The sequence below is a fragment of the Eucyclogobius newberryi genome, unplaced genomic scaffold (genome assembly GCF_026437365.1).
Source record: "Eucyclogobius newberryi isolate DKJ021-1_F unplaced genomic scaffold, fEucNew1.0.hap1 SCAF_12, whole genome shotgun sequence".
Lineage (NCBI taxonomy): Eukaryota > Metazoa > Chordata > Actinopteri > Gobiiformes > Gobiidae > Eucyclogobius > Eucyclogobius newberryi.
The window spans coordinates 24,106,211-24,123,710 of NW_027315746.1; the positions used below are offsets into that span (position 1 = coordinate 24,106,211).

Sequence of the window (17,500 nt, forward strand, 5' to 3'; positions counted from 1 at the left end):
AATATGAATAAAGCCCCGCCTCTTCATAGTGACATTTCACGTCGTTTATTTTTTTCATTTTATTTTATTAAGTTGCTACATGACATTTTAGAACCCCACATGTGTCACTCAGAGTGTTCCTTTTTTAACTAAGAACAGAGATGCAGGGCAATACAGGCAGAAATGAATGAATCAAAATACAACTTTGAGGAAAGAAATTATGAGGAAACAATGCTGTATGTACAACAAGGTCAAACGATTATTAAGGTGGATTTTAGACAATATGGCCTCTATAATTATTTCAATATAATCAGTTACAATTACCTGTGTTATTGCTGAGAAAACCATATTGAACTATGGAAGAGCAAAACCTTTATCTTCACCATATATGGCATATCATCATCAACAAGACTATTCTAAACTACACCTTCACACCATAGCCATGTTTTGACTGGTTCACTTCAGAGCGAATTGGTATCAGACGGTGGAGAGTGTCTCCACCGTCACAAATGAACTGGTGAATCCAAAGGAGGCTGTGAGTGGCACGAGCTTCCAAAACAGTCTAGCTCACTTTGGCTCACTTTTGCACAAGGACACGAGAGAAGGCAATATAAAATGAAAATAATAATTCCTCACCAAACTCCGACTTGATCTTGTCTTAAACTGCCGCATTTCCAGTGATTTTAACTTATATGTTGAGCCGACAGACTTAGCAAAACAAAGCTAGCGCACGTTAGCATCAGCTGTTTCCTGTTTATTGACACACCGAAAGGACCGAAAATATTATATTTCAAGTGCATAATGCTTCTAACATTACCCATGCACAATGCATTATGTAGAGAGACATTAAAACGCGGTGTAGTAGATGCAGAGAAGTGAAATAAAGGCAGAAAAAGCTAACAATAAACTGGAAGTCGTTTTTTCTTGTTTACTCTAGCTTTAGCCAAGTCTCGTAGCGTCGGAAAATTGGAATTACTAAACGCCTTTTTGTGAATTGCTGAGATCGGTCTCATTATTAAAAAGCATAATTAAGGAATGATTTAGATTGTATTTGTTAAAAAAAAAAAAAAAAACATTTGTTATATAGCATGGAAACGCAGACTCTTAAGTGAACAGGTCAAGATATGTTTTTTGAACCATTGTGGCCTAAATCTTCATTTGTACCGCCATTTTTATCATTGTTACTGATCTTATCTTTCCTTTGGGAGAAAGTTTAATGCCAGTTGTTTCTTGTGTGTGTTCTGAAAATGCATTACAAACATCTAACAACCATTCTAGACATGGCTGTGCATCTACTTGAATTAACATCTGTGTAAATTGTCAAACGGCTCTGACTAAACAAACAGAAACAATGACTCTGTTGTGCATAAAGCCCAACTGTTTATCACACCACATAATCACTGTGGCCAGCCATTGTAAATCTATTCAAACACAAACGCTGTTATCATCTGTGCAATAATCATGTGCTCTCTCTATCTCTGTCCCTCATCCCTCAGTTCCACTCCAGAAACACACATCGGAACCACTCATTCAGCTAATTATGCTAATCTCCTCCTAACAGTGTCTACAGTGGTAATGGAGAAGCAGTTTGCCAGACTAGTTTGTAGTTGATTTCTTACAACGTCAAGGAAACTCAATTAACTTCAATATACTATAATAGTTCTTATCAAATACAAGCAAAGTAAAAGTAAAGTACCCAAATCAAATCAAATCAATTTATTTTTGTAAGGCCCAAAATCACAAGTACCCAGAAGTTTAAATTGTGGTAAAATGGTAAATATTGAGAGATTACCGAAATTATAGTCACAAGGGTTGTCAAAGATATTGATTCCCAAACTAATCAATACTAAAACTAGTACCGGTATTTAAAAAAAAAAACCTAGATACTCATTTGAAGAAGTAGCGATACTAAAAAAGTTTAGTTTATATTCTATATACATTTTCCATTTTATTCACCCTATATTTCACTAGGCAAAACTTATTTAAGAACGTTGGCCTGGGTGTTTTTATTATCATTGTTGTACTAAAATGTATATTGAATATTGAGCCTTTTCCTCATTGTCAAGTTCAGGACTGCAACGATTAATCAACTAATGTGACTTGACAAACTCACTATTAAAAAAAGGATGGTAACTTGTATTTTGATAATTGTAATCGTTGTCTGATTATAAAGACTCATGTTACAATCTGGTACCCACACGACTATGACTATTTGTACTCTTAACTGTTTGTACTCTTTACATAGGGCCTTTTCACAACACTCATAGTGTCCTGCCCTGGGGCAGACTGATGGAAGGGAGGCTGCCAATCTGCGCCATCACCCCCCCGACCACCCCACTGTGCCCCCTGGTGTTCCCGGGCACCTCCCATCCCAGTACTGACCAGGCCCCGTCCAGCTTCCGAGGGCTGACGAGAGGGGGCACTGACAAGCAGGTACTGCAGTATTATTTGTGTTCATGTTGCAAGTTGTAACTGCTAAAAAATGATTGTGTTTTAAGTCAACTGAATGTATGAAAAAAAATTACTTAAATCTCTTAAAGTGAAATCAATAAGGTTGTGTCTGAATGAAGACGTCTAATGTAATACACTGGAACATAATTATTCTTTTTGTTCTGTGAAAGTCTGGAGTATTAGTTAATAATAGAGAGATTCAGTACACATAATTCTCTGACAAATGAGTTGATATGAAAGCAGGGATGTGAAACAAATGTTCTTGTGCTAAAGTAAGTGCTAAATTATGGTCTAATATTGGAAGGTGAAAGCACAGCACAATTGGCCACAGTTTACTCATTATTCATGTATTAAAAAGCTATTACACGCAAAAGGATTGAGGCTGAAAGCGCACAAGCTACACCACTGCTAAACTATACTTGTATAAGAGTCAATATGATGTGCAGTGGAAAATCCTTTACGGGGTGTGTACAACTGCACTATGAGCAAAATAACAATGAATTACTTTGAGAATAGATTTCACTGTAAAATCCTATTGTGAATAATCAACACCACTACATTTACTACTATTATTACTACTACTGCTACTGACTTTGTGACTCCATGGCATAAACTATACTACTACAATATTGCCCACTCCTGGCTGTTACTGTTACTATTACTAATACCTCTGATACATCATCACTTATGGTACTTTAAGCATGTTGTAACCTGTAGTAGACGTTATAATAAGTTGAAGTAAAAGAAGGAGTATAAACATTTGGAGATAGCTTTTTTCTGACTAGTAAATTAAGGCGTGCGCATTTTAGTTTCGATATAAGTGAAAAGAAGTATATTAAAAAGGCATGTTTTTAAAAAGAAAACGTGATGATTTCCCTTTTTCAGTCTAAAATAGTCTTGATCCAGTTTCAGTTATATCTCTGTTACGTTTTAGTTTTGTTTTAATGATACTATTGTATAGTAACATGGTAAAAATATCTATATCACATAATTTAACAGCCGTATCGCATTTCAGATATTGTACAAATCCAACTATAACTATCACTACTTTTATTATAAAGGAAATTATTACTTAACAGCAGTCGAAGACAAAAATAAACTTGGAATAATCAGTCAAATAATAATATTAACGACACTGAAACAGAATGCCGCATATGAAAAATGATTGCACTTGAAGATGTGTCCATATTTAACCAACACTCTCCACTGTTACGTAATCCAAGCGTGGTCTCTATTGCATTTAATCCCCGGCAGCAATTTAATCCCGCGGCTAAGCAAACAGTGCTCCTCGATCTCTCTTTCCTTCTGCAGAGAACACACGGAGATGAGTTAGAGGTGAGGAGAGCTATCCAAATAACCAGATCTGCGTAAAACAGGGCCAGCGTGAAGAGAGAGGAAGAGAAGACGTTTGCAGAGAGAAAAGTAAAGCAGTTATTGAGCCAGTACGAGCACGTTTAGGCTCTTTAAAAGCAGAGGTTGGTAGTGTGTGATGTCACGATTATAAGGTTTTAATCGATAATTCAGGTCACAATATAATCATTATAAAAAGTTTCGTTACTCTTCCCTCTTCCCACAAGTGACATAAATGTATTTTAAAATAAAAAGGATAATCTGAGGCAATCCGACATAAAAGTTCTTTATTGTGGCTTTGGGCTCTTGCACAGCTGCTGATCTTGGGAGGACTGACAGAAAACTTGGGCTATTATGAAACTCTCAAGGTCTTATACACCCCCATTTTAGCACAGAAAGGAAATAAACTATTACTTTACACAAATGTTAAAAGTAGGTTGATTATTGTTGCAGGGCGGGGCTCTACTTAGTTAGGCTGTTCTTACATTGATAATAGGTGTGTGTTGTAATTTTAGAATTATATTTGGCCACATTCATCACAGAGACTGTGAATGTTTTTTTTTTTTTAATTTATGCTTGTTTTTGTTGTTTAATGTTTAAAAACCAGGGCTAATAATATTCATTTGCAGTGTGCGTCCCATTCCACAGTCACAGAGGCGAGTCCTGGGGCAGTGGGATGAGGTTCGTGCCAACACTCCTCCATGTGCCTTGTGCACAGACCCAGCCTTTGGCTGCTCAAACGGATGTGCGGGGTGCAAGTTTTAGATTGGGTGAACAACACATAAGTTTGTTTGGGCAATGCCCACTTGTCTATAGCTAGAACCGACCCCGATCTTGCACAAAAGCTACAGGGACATTTTGCGTGTCTCTATAACCACAATAAAGGACATTTATGTCCGAGTGCCTCGGATTTTCTTTTTTTCCCCTGGATCCTTGAAGAGCACCTGGCTCCTTCAGAACATCTGACCCATCGATGCACTCAACCCTTTCATTTTTTGACAAAAGCTTATTGTTGACCATATTAATGATATGATGTGTTTTTTTTCTCTTTTGTGGTTCATCCTTTGAAAATACCCAATGTGCTTTGTTTGCTTGAGTAGTTTTTCCACTTTAGCTTGAGGCTTTATTTGGAATCCTACATTTCTAAGATTTAGATTTTGGGTTCACTGGTAATTGTTTTTGTTTAATATATTCAAACACAATCAAATATTAGAGTTATGTAATTCAATAATACATTAAATGACCCTTTTAACCCTTTGAGCGAAAACAATGTAGAAATAAGTTTACACATAGAGACATATTATTTTACACACTTAGGCCAAGGCAATTGCAGAGAAATTATTAAAGCTTTGGATCAGTTTTTTATACTATGGCACCATCCAGGTTTTAGACATATTTATATAAAGAGATATTAATATATGAGACACGCTCTTTTTGGTCAATGTTATTGGCTCTTGTACGGCTGTAAATAGGAATTGAAAGGACATTAACCCTCGGTGGAAGCTTGTGTTCCTTAGCCGTACCACTATGACCCTTAAACAGCTGAAGCCTGGCAGGGGCCCAGGATGTTGCGTAAGGGCCCAGGATCTCTCTCCACCTCCCCCAGACGGACTCTAATCTGCCTCTCTTTCCACTGTAAAGTAAAAAACCCAGACAGATTGTGAACACATCCTGGAGAGAAGGGCAGAGAAAAACCTGTGTAAGGTCAGCCAGAATTAGTCTGTGTCGAGAGTTTGACTTGAAACGGATATGTTTAAGGATTAATTAGAGCTTCACATGTGTTTAAATTACTGTTATGTTATATCAGCTTTAGCATTGTCTGTAAAGGCTTTAAAGTAATTATTTGCAAACTATTTATAAGGCATTAATAAGTACAAATTATTTTTACATGGCTTATGCTTATATTTTATGTTAATAAGACAAAAACCTGTATCTGTTAATAAACTAAGAGCCTTAATAAGATGCTAAAATAGTAGTTTTCAAACACAGTACTTTTACTCCTACATGAGTAATGTTTAGTTTGAAGTAACAGAATTCTTGAGTTTTGGTTTCCGTTCTGGTGCTTCTTACACCTTTAGATTGGACTTAAGTTTGTCTATTCTTTGTAAATACCAGAATTAGGCCGATATTTAAGGTTTCGTCTGTCTGATCACATTACCTCATAAATCAGTTTTTGTAATACATGTTATGAACAAACCTGTACTCAGTACTAGTAGTGGTTTGGGTCATACATTTCCCTTATATTTGAGTAATAATGACTTAGAACAGCATTTCAGAGACATTCAGTTGTTTAACTCTAATGTTGTCATTTGTTTTGAACGTGTGTGCTGTGTATGTTACATGTTATATGTTGTTTCTGTGCTGACCTGCCAGAGACGACAGATGGAAAGTAGCCGATAGGCTAATTCTGGCATATTTACATTGTATATTATACATATATAATATGCACTGTCCCTTTTAAATAAATCTAAAATCTAATCTAAATCTATTTTCCTTCTACTAGAACATTTTCCCAATGATTTGTATTGTGTATTTGCCTCTCTCTGTATTTTCATACGGATCAATATCAGTCTGGTCGCTGTAATTTCAGCAAGTTCAGATGGGTGTGATTGACAGGTGGATTAGCCAATCAGGGTAATGCTCCTTTCATTTAGAAACAAACATGGCTGCTTCTGAGGAACAGAGTTGGGGTACAGGATAGCTGGTAACGAGTTAGAGTACTCAAATGACTTTATTAGAGTGACACAATAGTTTTGTGCACCCATGTAATCTAGTACTTAGTTAGTTTTGGTTAGTTCACATCTCCTCACCAGAGCCAGGTCTGTTTCCCAGCCGCAGAGTAAGAGACGCAGCACTGAACACTCACCGTGTTGTGAGCATGAGAACTGTGACTGGGAGTCTTGTCCTCACGCCAAAGGGAATAAACTTTCAGATGCACGTTTTGAAAAACTCTCCTTTGTTATAACCACTATTTTGTAGCTGAGGAGTAAATGTAGGGTAACAGCATGTGGTGAGCTTGATTTGAATAAACAACAGTGCTAAAACAAGCGTGTTCTGTTGTTGTGCGCCGGGGCTCTTGTCAATCCACTAATGTTGTTTTAGCAATGTTTTTCACTGCTTATTTCATGGCATTGTACTATGGTAATCTGTCAACATAAAAGATAAATAAAGCACAGAAAAACATATTTACTTTGCTAGTTTATTTGATATTTTAATGATTATGTTACTGTGTTCAGCAACGCAAAGGGATTGTCGGCAAACGATAAAGGTTATTCAATAATGTTGATAACTGGTAACGCAAGAGTACTCCAACACATTACTTTTTTAACAAAGTAGCACAATTTAATGCTTTAGTTTTCCAGGACAGTAACAAGGTAACCTAACGAGTTACTATTAAAAGTAACGCTACCAACACTGATGAAGCAAACATAAAGGATAAAAAAATTCATATCACAGGGACAAAAAAACATCACAGATTTCAGCAGAATCAATGAGTGAAGCATAAATCTGTCGGAGGGGAGAGACGTTTGAGCTCCACTGTTTCACTGAACTAAAGAAACCTGATTGCACGGTTCTGTTTGAGTTTGGCTCAAGGCGTGGTGACCAGACTCACGCTTCGTAAAGTGTATATTCTGGATCCTGAGCTTTTGCAGTTCAAACTCTACACAGTGTTTTTGAAATAAATACTACAAAAAGTGAGACTTCTGTAACTAAGCTCACATCTGGGTCATATCACACTACAAATGACAGTCTCAAGAGCTTTAGGACATGTTTAGTTACTCCTGTCTGAGCCATTTTGTGCAAAGATTCTGTGGCGCGGTAGAATCCACCTGAGCAGAACACACTTTTAAACAAGCTGCGATGCAAATGCTTGTCAGGTTCAGTGTCACAGCTGTGTGCGCGTGTGTGATGTTACCTGACATTGTCGTGGCGCTGGATGTAGATTTTGTGAAAGATCCTTTCTGGGGGCTTCAGGAAATCCTCTTTCATCTCCATAGCTACGTTTCTGGGCAACAGGCTCATTAGCAGGCGCTCCTGTGTGTGCGTGAATTAAGCAGCATGACAAATACAAAAAGATAAGTGAGTTCTCCCTGTTTTGCCTTTGCAATGAAAAGTTATTATGAGACAAAGTGCTAGCTAGAGAAAAGGGGGGGAAAGGAGGTACAGAAATATGGGGGATGGTCTAATATTATGGATTTGTGTGTGTTTTGTGGTTCTTTCAGATTTTATATATTTTAAGTCTTTCGGCCCATAAATTGATCATTTTGTCATTACATTCGCATATTTCTCACTTTCTTAATACATTTTGAGAATCCTAATTTATTTCCATTAGGAGTTTATAAGCATGTTTCACAACAGCGCACCAGCATCACATCTTGAGGTTATTGAAAATGCGTTATAATTAGAGGCAGACAGCATTTTGCATTTTAACTCAGCTGTTGAAAAAGACACATTTGATGCATAAAATGGCACATTGAGAATTGGAAGCTTGGGGAAAATATCAGTGCCAAATATTGACTCAATTTTCAAAACTGGACCAATACCAATAGCTGGGGAAAACTCTCCAATATCACCAATACCAATATTAGCACTTATATCAAACTTGTGATTTATTTTGTTCCCTTGGAATTTTATGTTTTTGTTTTTCACATATTCTTGTTCCTGGGCGACTTCACTAAATAATATATCCAAATGTTATTGAGTTTTGTGCCATTTTTACGATGTTATGAGCAAAAACGATTTCAATTTTCAATATTAACTTGGTGATATAAGGTTCTATCTGAACATAGAATACATTTAAACTGACCAATCACAGTGAACTGCTTTGGAACGTTGCGTGTTTGTTTGTTTGTTTGTATAAAAAGGGCATTTCAGAGTTAATTTCAGATAAATATATGTATTTTATTTATTTTTCCCAGATCCCACTACAAAGTACAGCCATAAGAATCTTTAATTACTCCTTGTCTGTGCCTCGAAGACATTACGAATAAAAAAGCATGACAAATACAGAAAGATAAGTCACTTTTTTGCCTTTTGCGTTCAAAAGTTCCCACCCGATAGTGAAGATGCGAACTAGACCAAAGGGTATGGGAAGTGTGACAGAAATACATAAAGCTCAGTGACTCATGCTGCGATCGGAGGGTGGGGGGGCAGTCTAATTTTACCCAGGCTGTGTCGGAGCTGTACCTGTTTCTCGTTCTCGTCCTCCATGCGCAGCCGCTCCTCGATGCAGTTCCGGGCCTGCAGAAACGCCTTCCTCTGGGCGCGCTCGGTCAGGATGCGCACAAACAGCCCCGACAGGTTGACGCTGGTGAAGAGCACTGTGTTGGCCACAAGCTGCAGGGAAACAAACAAAGTGAGATTGTACATTCTTGTGATCACGATAATGTATCAGAATGGGTTTTATAGCAGTCATTATAGTATTTTTTTATAGTCATTATTGAAAAGATTAGCCGATATTTGGCGCCGATATATAAGAGTTCTAAGTGTTTTTTAAACTTCCTATAAGTTATCTGTGTGTGGACAATAAAGGAATATCTTATCTTATATTTTTCGTTCCTAATGTGTCCTCAGTGCATCAGATTTGTTTTTTTGAACAGAATAATGAGTAAAAATGGAAATAGCAGAACAATTGGACCGTCTGTCTACACAACCATGCCATGTTATTTTATATTAGAGGTAAATACATGAAGTGAAAGTGAATTTAAGCTTTGTGGGCCTTGCTATGGATAAATATTGGTATTTGCAAATATAGTTTTTTCGGCCATAGCAGCAAACCAAATAACAGATTATGGTTTTGGCTCATTAAATCCATTTCGGTCCATGCCTGGTCCCAACACTAGAGCCTTGAGCTGTTGCATTCATCATGCGATTTAAAGTAGGATTGTTTATGAGTAATTGTTTAATTGTTATGCTGAGAGAAAACAGATGATAATTTAAGGACAAAAGGTTAACAAAAAATCTAATAATATAAGGCAAATGTTTTAAAAAAGCAGAATGCAATTTGTCGTAGGTTGCTCATTCTTATTTATGATGATGATGATTATTTTTATTGAACTGAAGTAAAATATTGGGTTTTAAAATTAGGTTCCTACGAAACAAATAAAAATCAGTAGTTATTTAGTAAATTATAAGGCATTTAATACAATTTATCATTTGGTTAATGAAACTAGTTTAATAAGGATCATATTATTGCTCTTATAATCATTTTGTACATGGTTTGATAAGACTAAATATATGTTATGTGTCATGAAATATGTTTTTTATGTATACAAATGCTAGTAAATGCCTTGTAAGTGCATAAACAGATAACTAGAGCTTACTAATGCTTATAATGAGTTTACCAAGGCGTTACCAAAAATTAGGAAATGTATTAATTTAGAAAATGACCAAGAAAAAAAAATGTTACTAATAAATGGATAAATGAATAAATTAATGTTTGTACTCTGCCTTTGAACGATGGATGCTCTTATCAAGTCTTTATTTTATTGCAGTAATATCCTGTTCTGAAATTGGCCAAAGCCTCTGCAATATATTCCATCTGTCATTCAGTACATAATTAATGAACATCGTCTAATTTTAAACTGTGCTTGTACCATTTTGACTTCACACCAATCTCTTAGCAGTCCTTATTAGAGATGTAGGCCTAAATAGTGAGAGAACATTTTCCTATTTCTGGATTAGTAACATTTAAACAGTTGCATTTCTGTGCTCTGGGTTCATCCATCACGAGGCAGCGTGACTTCTTTCAACCTTGTAGCTGCTGAGAAGAGAAGGAATGTTTCTACTTGACTGAGGCTGGTGGCACAAGTGGACTGCACAATATGTTCTGTGACAAAGTTTGGAGAGAGTTTTTAATGCATTCAGATCCATTTCCTCACTAAAACAACTGGTTTAAAGCGTAAATTATCTATCATCATTAGATTTAAGAGTTCCGGGGCTCGATAGAAACAGCATTTACGGCAATCTTAAACGTTTAAACATTTAAAGGCTTAATTTGAGCCGACAATTGTCACGGTGCGTTCTGCCAACTGTTTTCCTTAATCCGGTAACTTTACTAGATATGTTTAACTTTAATGTTGAAGGTGTTGAGCCGTGAGTGCATCTCTCATCTCACTCATGAAAACTGCAAAAAGTTGTTATGAGACGAGGAATTAGAGATGGTGATTATAAAAACTCTTTGTGATGGAAGTAAAAACATACAACAACAGCGCCAGTGCCCCGAACGTTTGGGGTCTAAAGATCACTAAACAAAACGGAGCCAGGCGACAGTCACCAACAAATATTAAATCCAGTATAGTTTAGATTAGGTCAGATAGGCAGTTACATTGTATGTTGGCATTTCTGAGAACATATATTCTCACGTACTGTTTGCGTTCTGGTAAAGTTTTGACCTTGTCTGGATCCCGGTCCCAAAGGCATTCCTGACGCACATGTACGACTGGTTACTGTTAAAGGTACTGAATAAAAAGGCTACTTCTGATACAGAAAAAAAATAGTTCCCAAACCTAGAATCGAAAGAGTATATTTATTTTAAAAACAAGTTTTGGCACCTTTTGGGTTTTGGGAGCGCATTATAGAAATCTACAAGGCAGTATCACCAAATGAAGATTTTCTTCAAAGGACTACCGGCAGTATTTGAATTCATTGTTCATTCTAAGCCTTCTAGAGATCATATACATTATGAATATGTACTGAAAAAAAGCATTGTTCTGGACCCACTCCAGCAGCAATTTCTTGATCCAGATAACTACTTCTGAAGCCTTTTCTAATGTGAATTGTAAGATCAATAGTCCTATATCTTGTCATCTTATTACCAATCCCTTATAGTCCTATGCCATTTAAATGTTTGTATTTTTAATTATTGTATTTTCAATTATTATTCAGGACATATTTAGTTTTATCATTAATAATATTATAATACTGCAATATGTGCAATGTACAAAAATACAGTTTTTCCCTTGTGGTGTGATTACATACAGTGGTAAATTCAACACAAGGCAGCGCAAAAACTGCAAATGCAACACCAAAAACATGCCCAATGAACATAACAAAAATGTAATAACGTTTCTAACTAAACTGAAGATTTGCCTATATGGAAATCAGGATATTGATGCTGGTAAAGTCAGTATTCACTATTTCAACTGATCTTCTGCTGTAAAATATTATTCAGATATTTAGTGTTACTAGATATCAATGTTATAGTTCATTTAAATTGTTTTTATTTAATGTATGCTTTATTTGATTTAATATCTTGCTTTAATTATTGTCCATTGTTGTATGTTGAACCAAATCACCAAAGCAAGTTCCTACCCTGTGAATTTTGTTCCCTGACAATGACAATAACCCTTTCTGATTTGTATTACATTTTCAGGTGAAAGCACAACATTTGTTAGGTAAAATGGTTACATCTATTTCAAGTTAATCTGCAGATTTAGGGGTGTGGTTGGATAAATGTGACACTGGAAAACAGGTTATTCTCCCGATCTGAGAGGAACAGAATCAGAAATCTACCAATACATCCATAAACGTGCCACTGAAGCGCCGCTGACTGATGTAGCCTCTGGTCCACTATGTGTATTACATGTGTTCTTCAGTTGAATCCTGTGATCAATAGTTCACTCCCTTCCCACTGTTTTTTTAAAAGTCTTGTCAAAGCTTCTGAGAGAATAATAAATGGATATGGAGGCGAGCTGCACTGCAGGTTACCGCTGGTGAGCTAACTAGACTTAATGACTAGACACACCATACAACATAAAACATCTAAACTTTCAGCTCTATAAATACATTATATTGGCTTGTCTGTAGGGACATTGTGGACAGTGTTGTTTTACAAATTATTCTTCTACTGTCTGTTGAAACAGAATGGAATGCTTTTAAAACAACTTGGCATTGCCTCGATTCAGTTTGTTGATAAAATGATCTGTTTAAGGTGTAGTATGTATCTTTTCTGCCATCAGCTTTTCTCCACAGAAAAGCAGTATGACAATGGAATTACAGTGCACTGCTCACCATCCAACCAGATGGTTGACAGGTTCTGCAAAAAAGAATGGGAGAAACTGCCCATAAATAGGTGTGCCAAGCCTGTAGCTCATACCCAAAAAGACTTGAGGCTATTTTTAGTGCCAAAGGTGCTGAGCAAAGGCTGTGAATACTTATGTACCTGTGCTTTTTAGCTAAGAATTTTAACAACCTTCTTTCACATTGTCATTATGGGTTATTGCTTGTAGAATTTTGAGGCAGACAATAAATTCAATCCATTTTGGAATAAGGCTGTAACATAACAAATTGTAGAAAAAGTGAAGTGCTGTGAATATTTCCCAGATGCATAGTATCTATCTTGCATATTTAATTGAAAATCCCTGAAAAGCTCAGATTCTTACAGTGAGCAGGCTTGCCTCTCAACAGATCTGACCAGTAACACCTTTCTTGAGGTGGATAGACACCTGCACGATTCCATGGAAGCAGAGTTACTAACTTAAACCATATTTTGGAACACAATAGATAAGTATTATGCAATACTGTGAAATGTGACAGCCAAAGAAACAACATTTCCATGGAAGCAAGCAAATGGAGGCTCCTCCTCCAGGTCAAGTACGAGTCAGGTTTGTGGAGATGTGAGCCCGCTCACAGTAAGAATGCCTGTTTTTCAGTGCAATAAAAATAACAACAGCAACAACAACAAAAAAACATACTTTTATTTGAGTCTATTTTTTGGCTAAAATGTTACGTACTATGGCTTTATGTTTTATTATTATTATAAAAGTGTATTTATACAGCACTTTTTCCACCTTCAAGGCACTTAATGCCATATTGTGGAACATTTCAGGCAAAGTAATAACAACTCCATGGAGACAATCAGGTAGCAAACCTTTCACCAGAAAAGTAGCTTAGTGCACCCTTTAAAATGTTAATGTTACTCTTTGTATTTCAAATGTCATGTAAAATGTGGTTTTCTGTTGATGCGCTCCTTTTTCCTTTTTCACACATTTTCCTTGTTTTATTTTTAACATTCCTTTAAAAAATATATAATAATCTGCTGTCTGCTCGCAGCTTACAGGCAAAGCATAAAAAATGTCAAATTCGAGGTACAGTCAAGCTAGTAAGGCAAAGGTTCACGCATGAAGGGGTGTAACGCTTAAATTGCTTAGAGGTAGCAACAATTGAACTTTCAGCTCTGTATTTCCCAAGACATTTAAGTCTCCTAACACAGACTAAATGACCTATTACGGGCCAATATTGCACCCGGCGATGACAACCATGACCTAGTGTCGTTTTGCTATATTCCTGTCTATGTTGTAACAGTAATGAGATGTATTGAGCCGCACAGGAAGCTAAAGCTAGCGCGGCCCGAGTGCCTGGGAGCCCTGCGGGTGGCTGGAGAACGCCCGCAGTACACGGGGTCATGTCACTCAGCTCATCTCTAAGCTTAATGGATTATCTATCTCTGGTCTAACGCCGTCCTTCACAGGGCTACACAGGTACCTCATAGCCTGAACGTACAAGGAAAATAATGTTGTCCGCCGCAAATACAAACTCATCATCCGCGAGCTTGGAGGACTGATCAGATCGCAATTCCGGCTCTGGGTGAAATGCACAATCTTTCATGTCAGGCAGAAATGTTCTATTACCCCTGAGGTTTTCCCAATGATGTGATGGATGGATCGTCGCTCCGCGCACCTGACATGTTTGCGAGATGTAAAAGTGCAGGCGGACGCGGACACGCATATCGTGGCTCTGAAATGCACGCCTGGCCCTGTCCTCCTTTTTGTAAATGTGAAGTAAATGTGTGGTTAAAGGGCGGCCCGCGAACTTGGCCTACTTCTGATACGTGCAGCGAGTCATTCAGGTTACTCATTGCCTCTTCTCCCCTATGACCGCCACAACCTTACAGACCATGAGCGGATCTGTAGTTTGGTTTTTCTGTGTTTTTGAGAGTTTGGAGCAACAGTGGTGAGGTTAGCAGGTTTTAATTTCATATAAATGTGTATTGTCAATGTGTCCCTCGAGGAATAACACTTCACTTATACATTTGGGGGCTAGTTGCAACAGTTAAGGCATCTGACTTTTAAAAGAACCTAGCCAAATAAATGCACAGGTTGTGTGGAAACAGGAGGAAACACCCACAAACTGAGGTGGAAACATAGCTGAGACATAATATTACTTGTTTAGTCCTGGAGTTTGTTTATTCAAAAGTGCACTGTATGTACCTTTTCTGGTGGAGATTACACCTGTTAGTCACCACAGAGATGTTTTACTTTGTCTGGAATGTTCCACTCTATGGCATTAAACTCTAAAGTAATAACATCTCCATAGAAACAAGCATGTGGCGGATTCTTCATCAGTAAAGTTATATACAGCACCTGTAATGTGTACTTTATGGTTTTATGTGATTTTTTTTTATACTGGCCTTAGGGATATTAACAAATTTAAATGACTATATTGATACTTTTTTGGAGTCTCCCGATAAGCCCATAATGATATTCAGACAAGATTATGTGTTATCATATTAATCCTGGTTTTGTCTCTGGTTTAGTCCAGTTTAGTCTTGCTTGTTGACAGAAATGTGTTCAAACATGTCTTTAAATGTATTAGTTGAGGTTTAAATACCCGACAAAAGAGAATGGACAGTAAAATGACCCATAAAAGTTCCGAAGTATCGCTAATTTGATCTCTATACATTTTTTAATAACTGGCCAATTATTTCCCTTATTTTGGTTCAGACCTGCATGGTTTTGTGCTTATTTAGTCTTGATTGTGTTTCAGTTGTTGGATAGGCCTGACTAAGTCATTGTTTGTGGTTTGGAGCCTGGTTTATCTCACTTTAACTATTGTTTACGCCTGGTTTTGTTCATGCAGTGTCCTGGTTTTGTACAAATGATCTATGAAAGCCAAATAGTTATAATTCTCTCAGTTCTTTGCAGACACCATCTCCCTGCAGTTAATCTACAACTTTCCGAGTCCAGCCAAACTGGGAATATTTTATGAAACAAAGCGAGTCGTGACTGAATTACACTTTCGAAAATTGAGATCAAAGTAAGTGCAAATCTCATCAAGAGTAACCTCAGGGAGCTGTCCTTAGTGCTGAACTCAGAGTCTTAATACAATACAAGGGTTTCCCAGTCTGTCTTCAATGGGGCCTCGTTTCTCACAGTACTAAATAAAACATGGCTGACTACATTCAGCCCTTTGCTTTAAAAAATAATTAAATAGTACACTCATTACCTCCTCTGCCTTTGTCTTGATGTCAACAAATTGGAAACATAACATTTTTTGTTGATCTTGAATTATAGAATCATACTTCTTTTTATGGTTACATATTTTTTCCTATTAATATTGACATTTAATTAATAGCTATAATTATTCCATTTACAATATACAACTAAACCACCAATTACCAATTATTACCAATATATAGCCTCACCACTGCCTTTAAAGTAACCCCTGCTGAAGAAGGGCCATTTAGATTTGAATGATTTTAACAATTAGAGACCAGAATCTAACAAACCATTTTAAGTACAATTTTAGAAAAAAAATGTTTTTGCCAAACCAATTTGTTTGGGATAATCACAGCATTTAAAAAAATGTTTTGTCTTGTTTTAAGGTGAACCACAGCACCAAAACAGCCCTGGCAAACACGGTGAGTTATTTTAGATTAAATATCACGCACAAAAGGTGACAGTGTTGGTTCACACTATTCTTTTAAGTCAACAAAAACACCGTGACCTCTCTCGTGCTGTTCACAGTTGGATCATCTCTTATCTCACATAAATAACTTTTAAGATAGTGTAGATACATGCTCCTCTAAAGTAAATTTCCCTAGAGTTTGATTTTTGGCTGTGCTTTTTACCCTGTGCATGCTCCGTCTGGGTTTAAATGTCATCAGGAGATATGGAACTTCTACATTTATGCTGATAATACACAGCTTTACAGCTCCATGTCTCCTGATGACACCTGCCAACATGATGTTCTATTTAACTGCATTTTAGAACTCCTGTAAAGCAGAAACTCTCTCCAGCTCCATCAGCCCTGAGGCCCAGAGAGAAATACTTTTACCTAAACTATGTGCGATTGTTTTTTAATTGACGGTAAAGCACTTTGTCTTAGATTTTATGTATGGAAAGCACTTTATACATACAGTTTGATTGGATTTGATACTACGATTGTATGTATCTTAAGATGCAGTAACTTTTCAGGTGGTGGTTCCGTGCAGGTGACACCATCAGGTCAAATTATAGGTCAGATCTGTGGAAAGGCAACCCCGCTGCCAGTAAGTTCATGTTTTTCAAGTTTTTGATCGGTAAAACCATCTGTAATTGAACAATTGCGCGACCGATTCTACCAGAAAAGTTACTCTTAACAAAATATAGGCTATCTCCGGTTGACCCTGGCTAACCCGGCGTACAATGGACAGGGGAGAACACGTGAGCAAAGCCGCAAAACCAAGGCCAAGTCTAAAACAAATCCAGTCTGATACATTCCACACTGAGCCAAACTGTGCCAGTGCTAAACCAACACTGAACCATCACCATGTCTTCTGCCCAAAATGAAACCAAGATGAGGTAAACAACAAAAAACACATAGACAACTAGAACTTTGGACACTTGAGCCTAGTTGTTTCGAGTGTCCAAAGTTCTAGTAGTAAGCACAGATTTATAATACACAATAGACAAGTGCAGACCGTGTACAGTGCGCACTTACTGTCCTCCACAGTTTCTGC

General features: G+C 37.1%; 1 protein-coding gene across 1 annotated transcript in view; it reads right to left on the reverse strand.

Annotated features, from left to right (window-relative positions):
* Positions 1–17,500, reverse strand: part of LOC140356547 (adenylate cyclase type 1-like) — a 62,660-nt gene that overhangs the window by 44,513 nt on the left and 647 nt on the right. Inside the window, exons 1-3 of the mRNA XM_072441573.1 lie at positions 17,482–17,500; positions 8,968–9,117; positions 7,697–7,815 (exon numbers count right to left, since the gene is read on the reverse strand). The exon at positions 17,482–17,500 is cut by the window's right edge and continues 647 nt beyond it. Of these exons, the coding sequence (XP_072297674.1) occupies positions 7,697–7,815; positions 8,968–9,117; positions 17,482–17,500 (288 nt within the window). The remainder of the gene's footprint in view (positions 1–7,696; positions 7,816–8,967; positions 9,118–17,481) is intronic.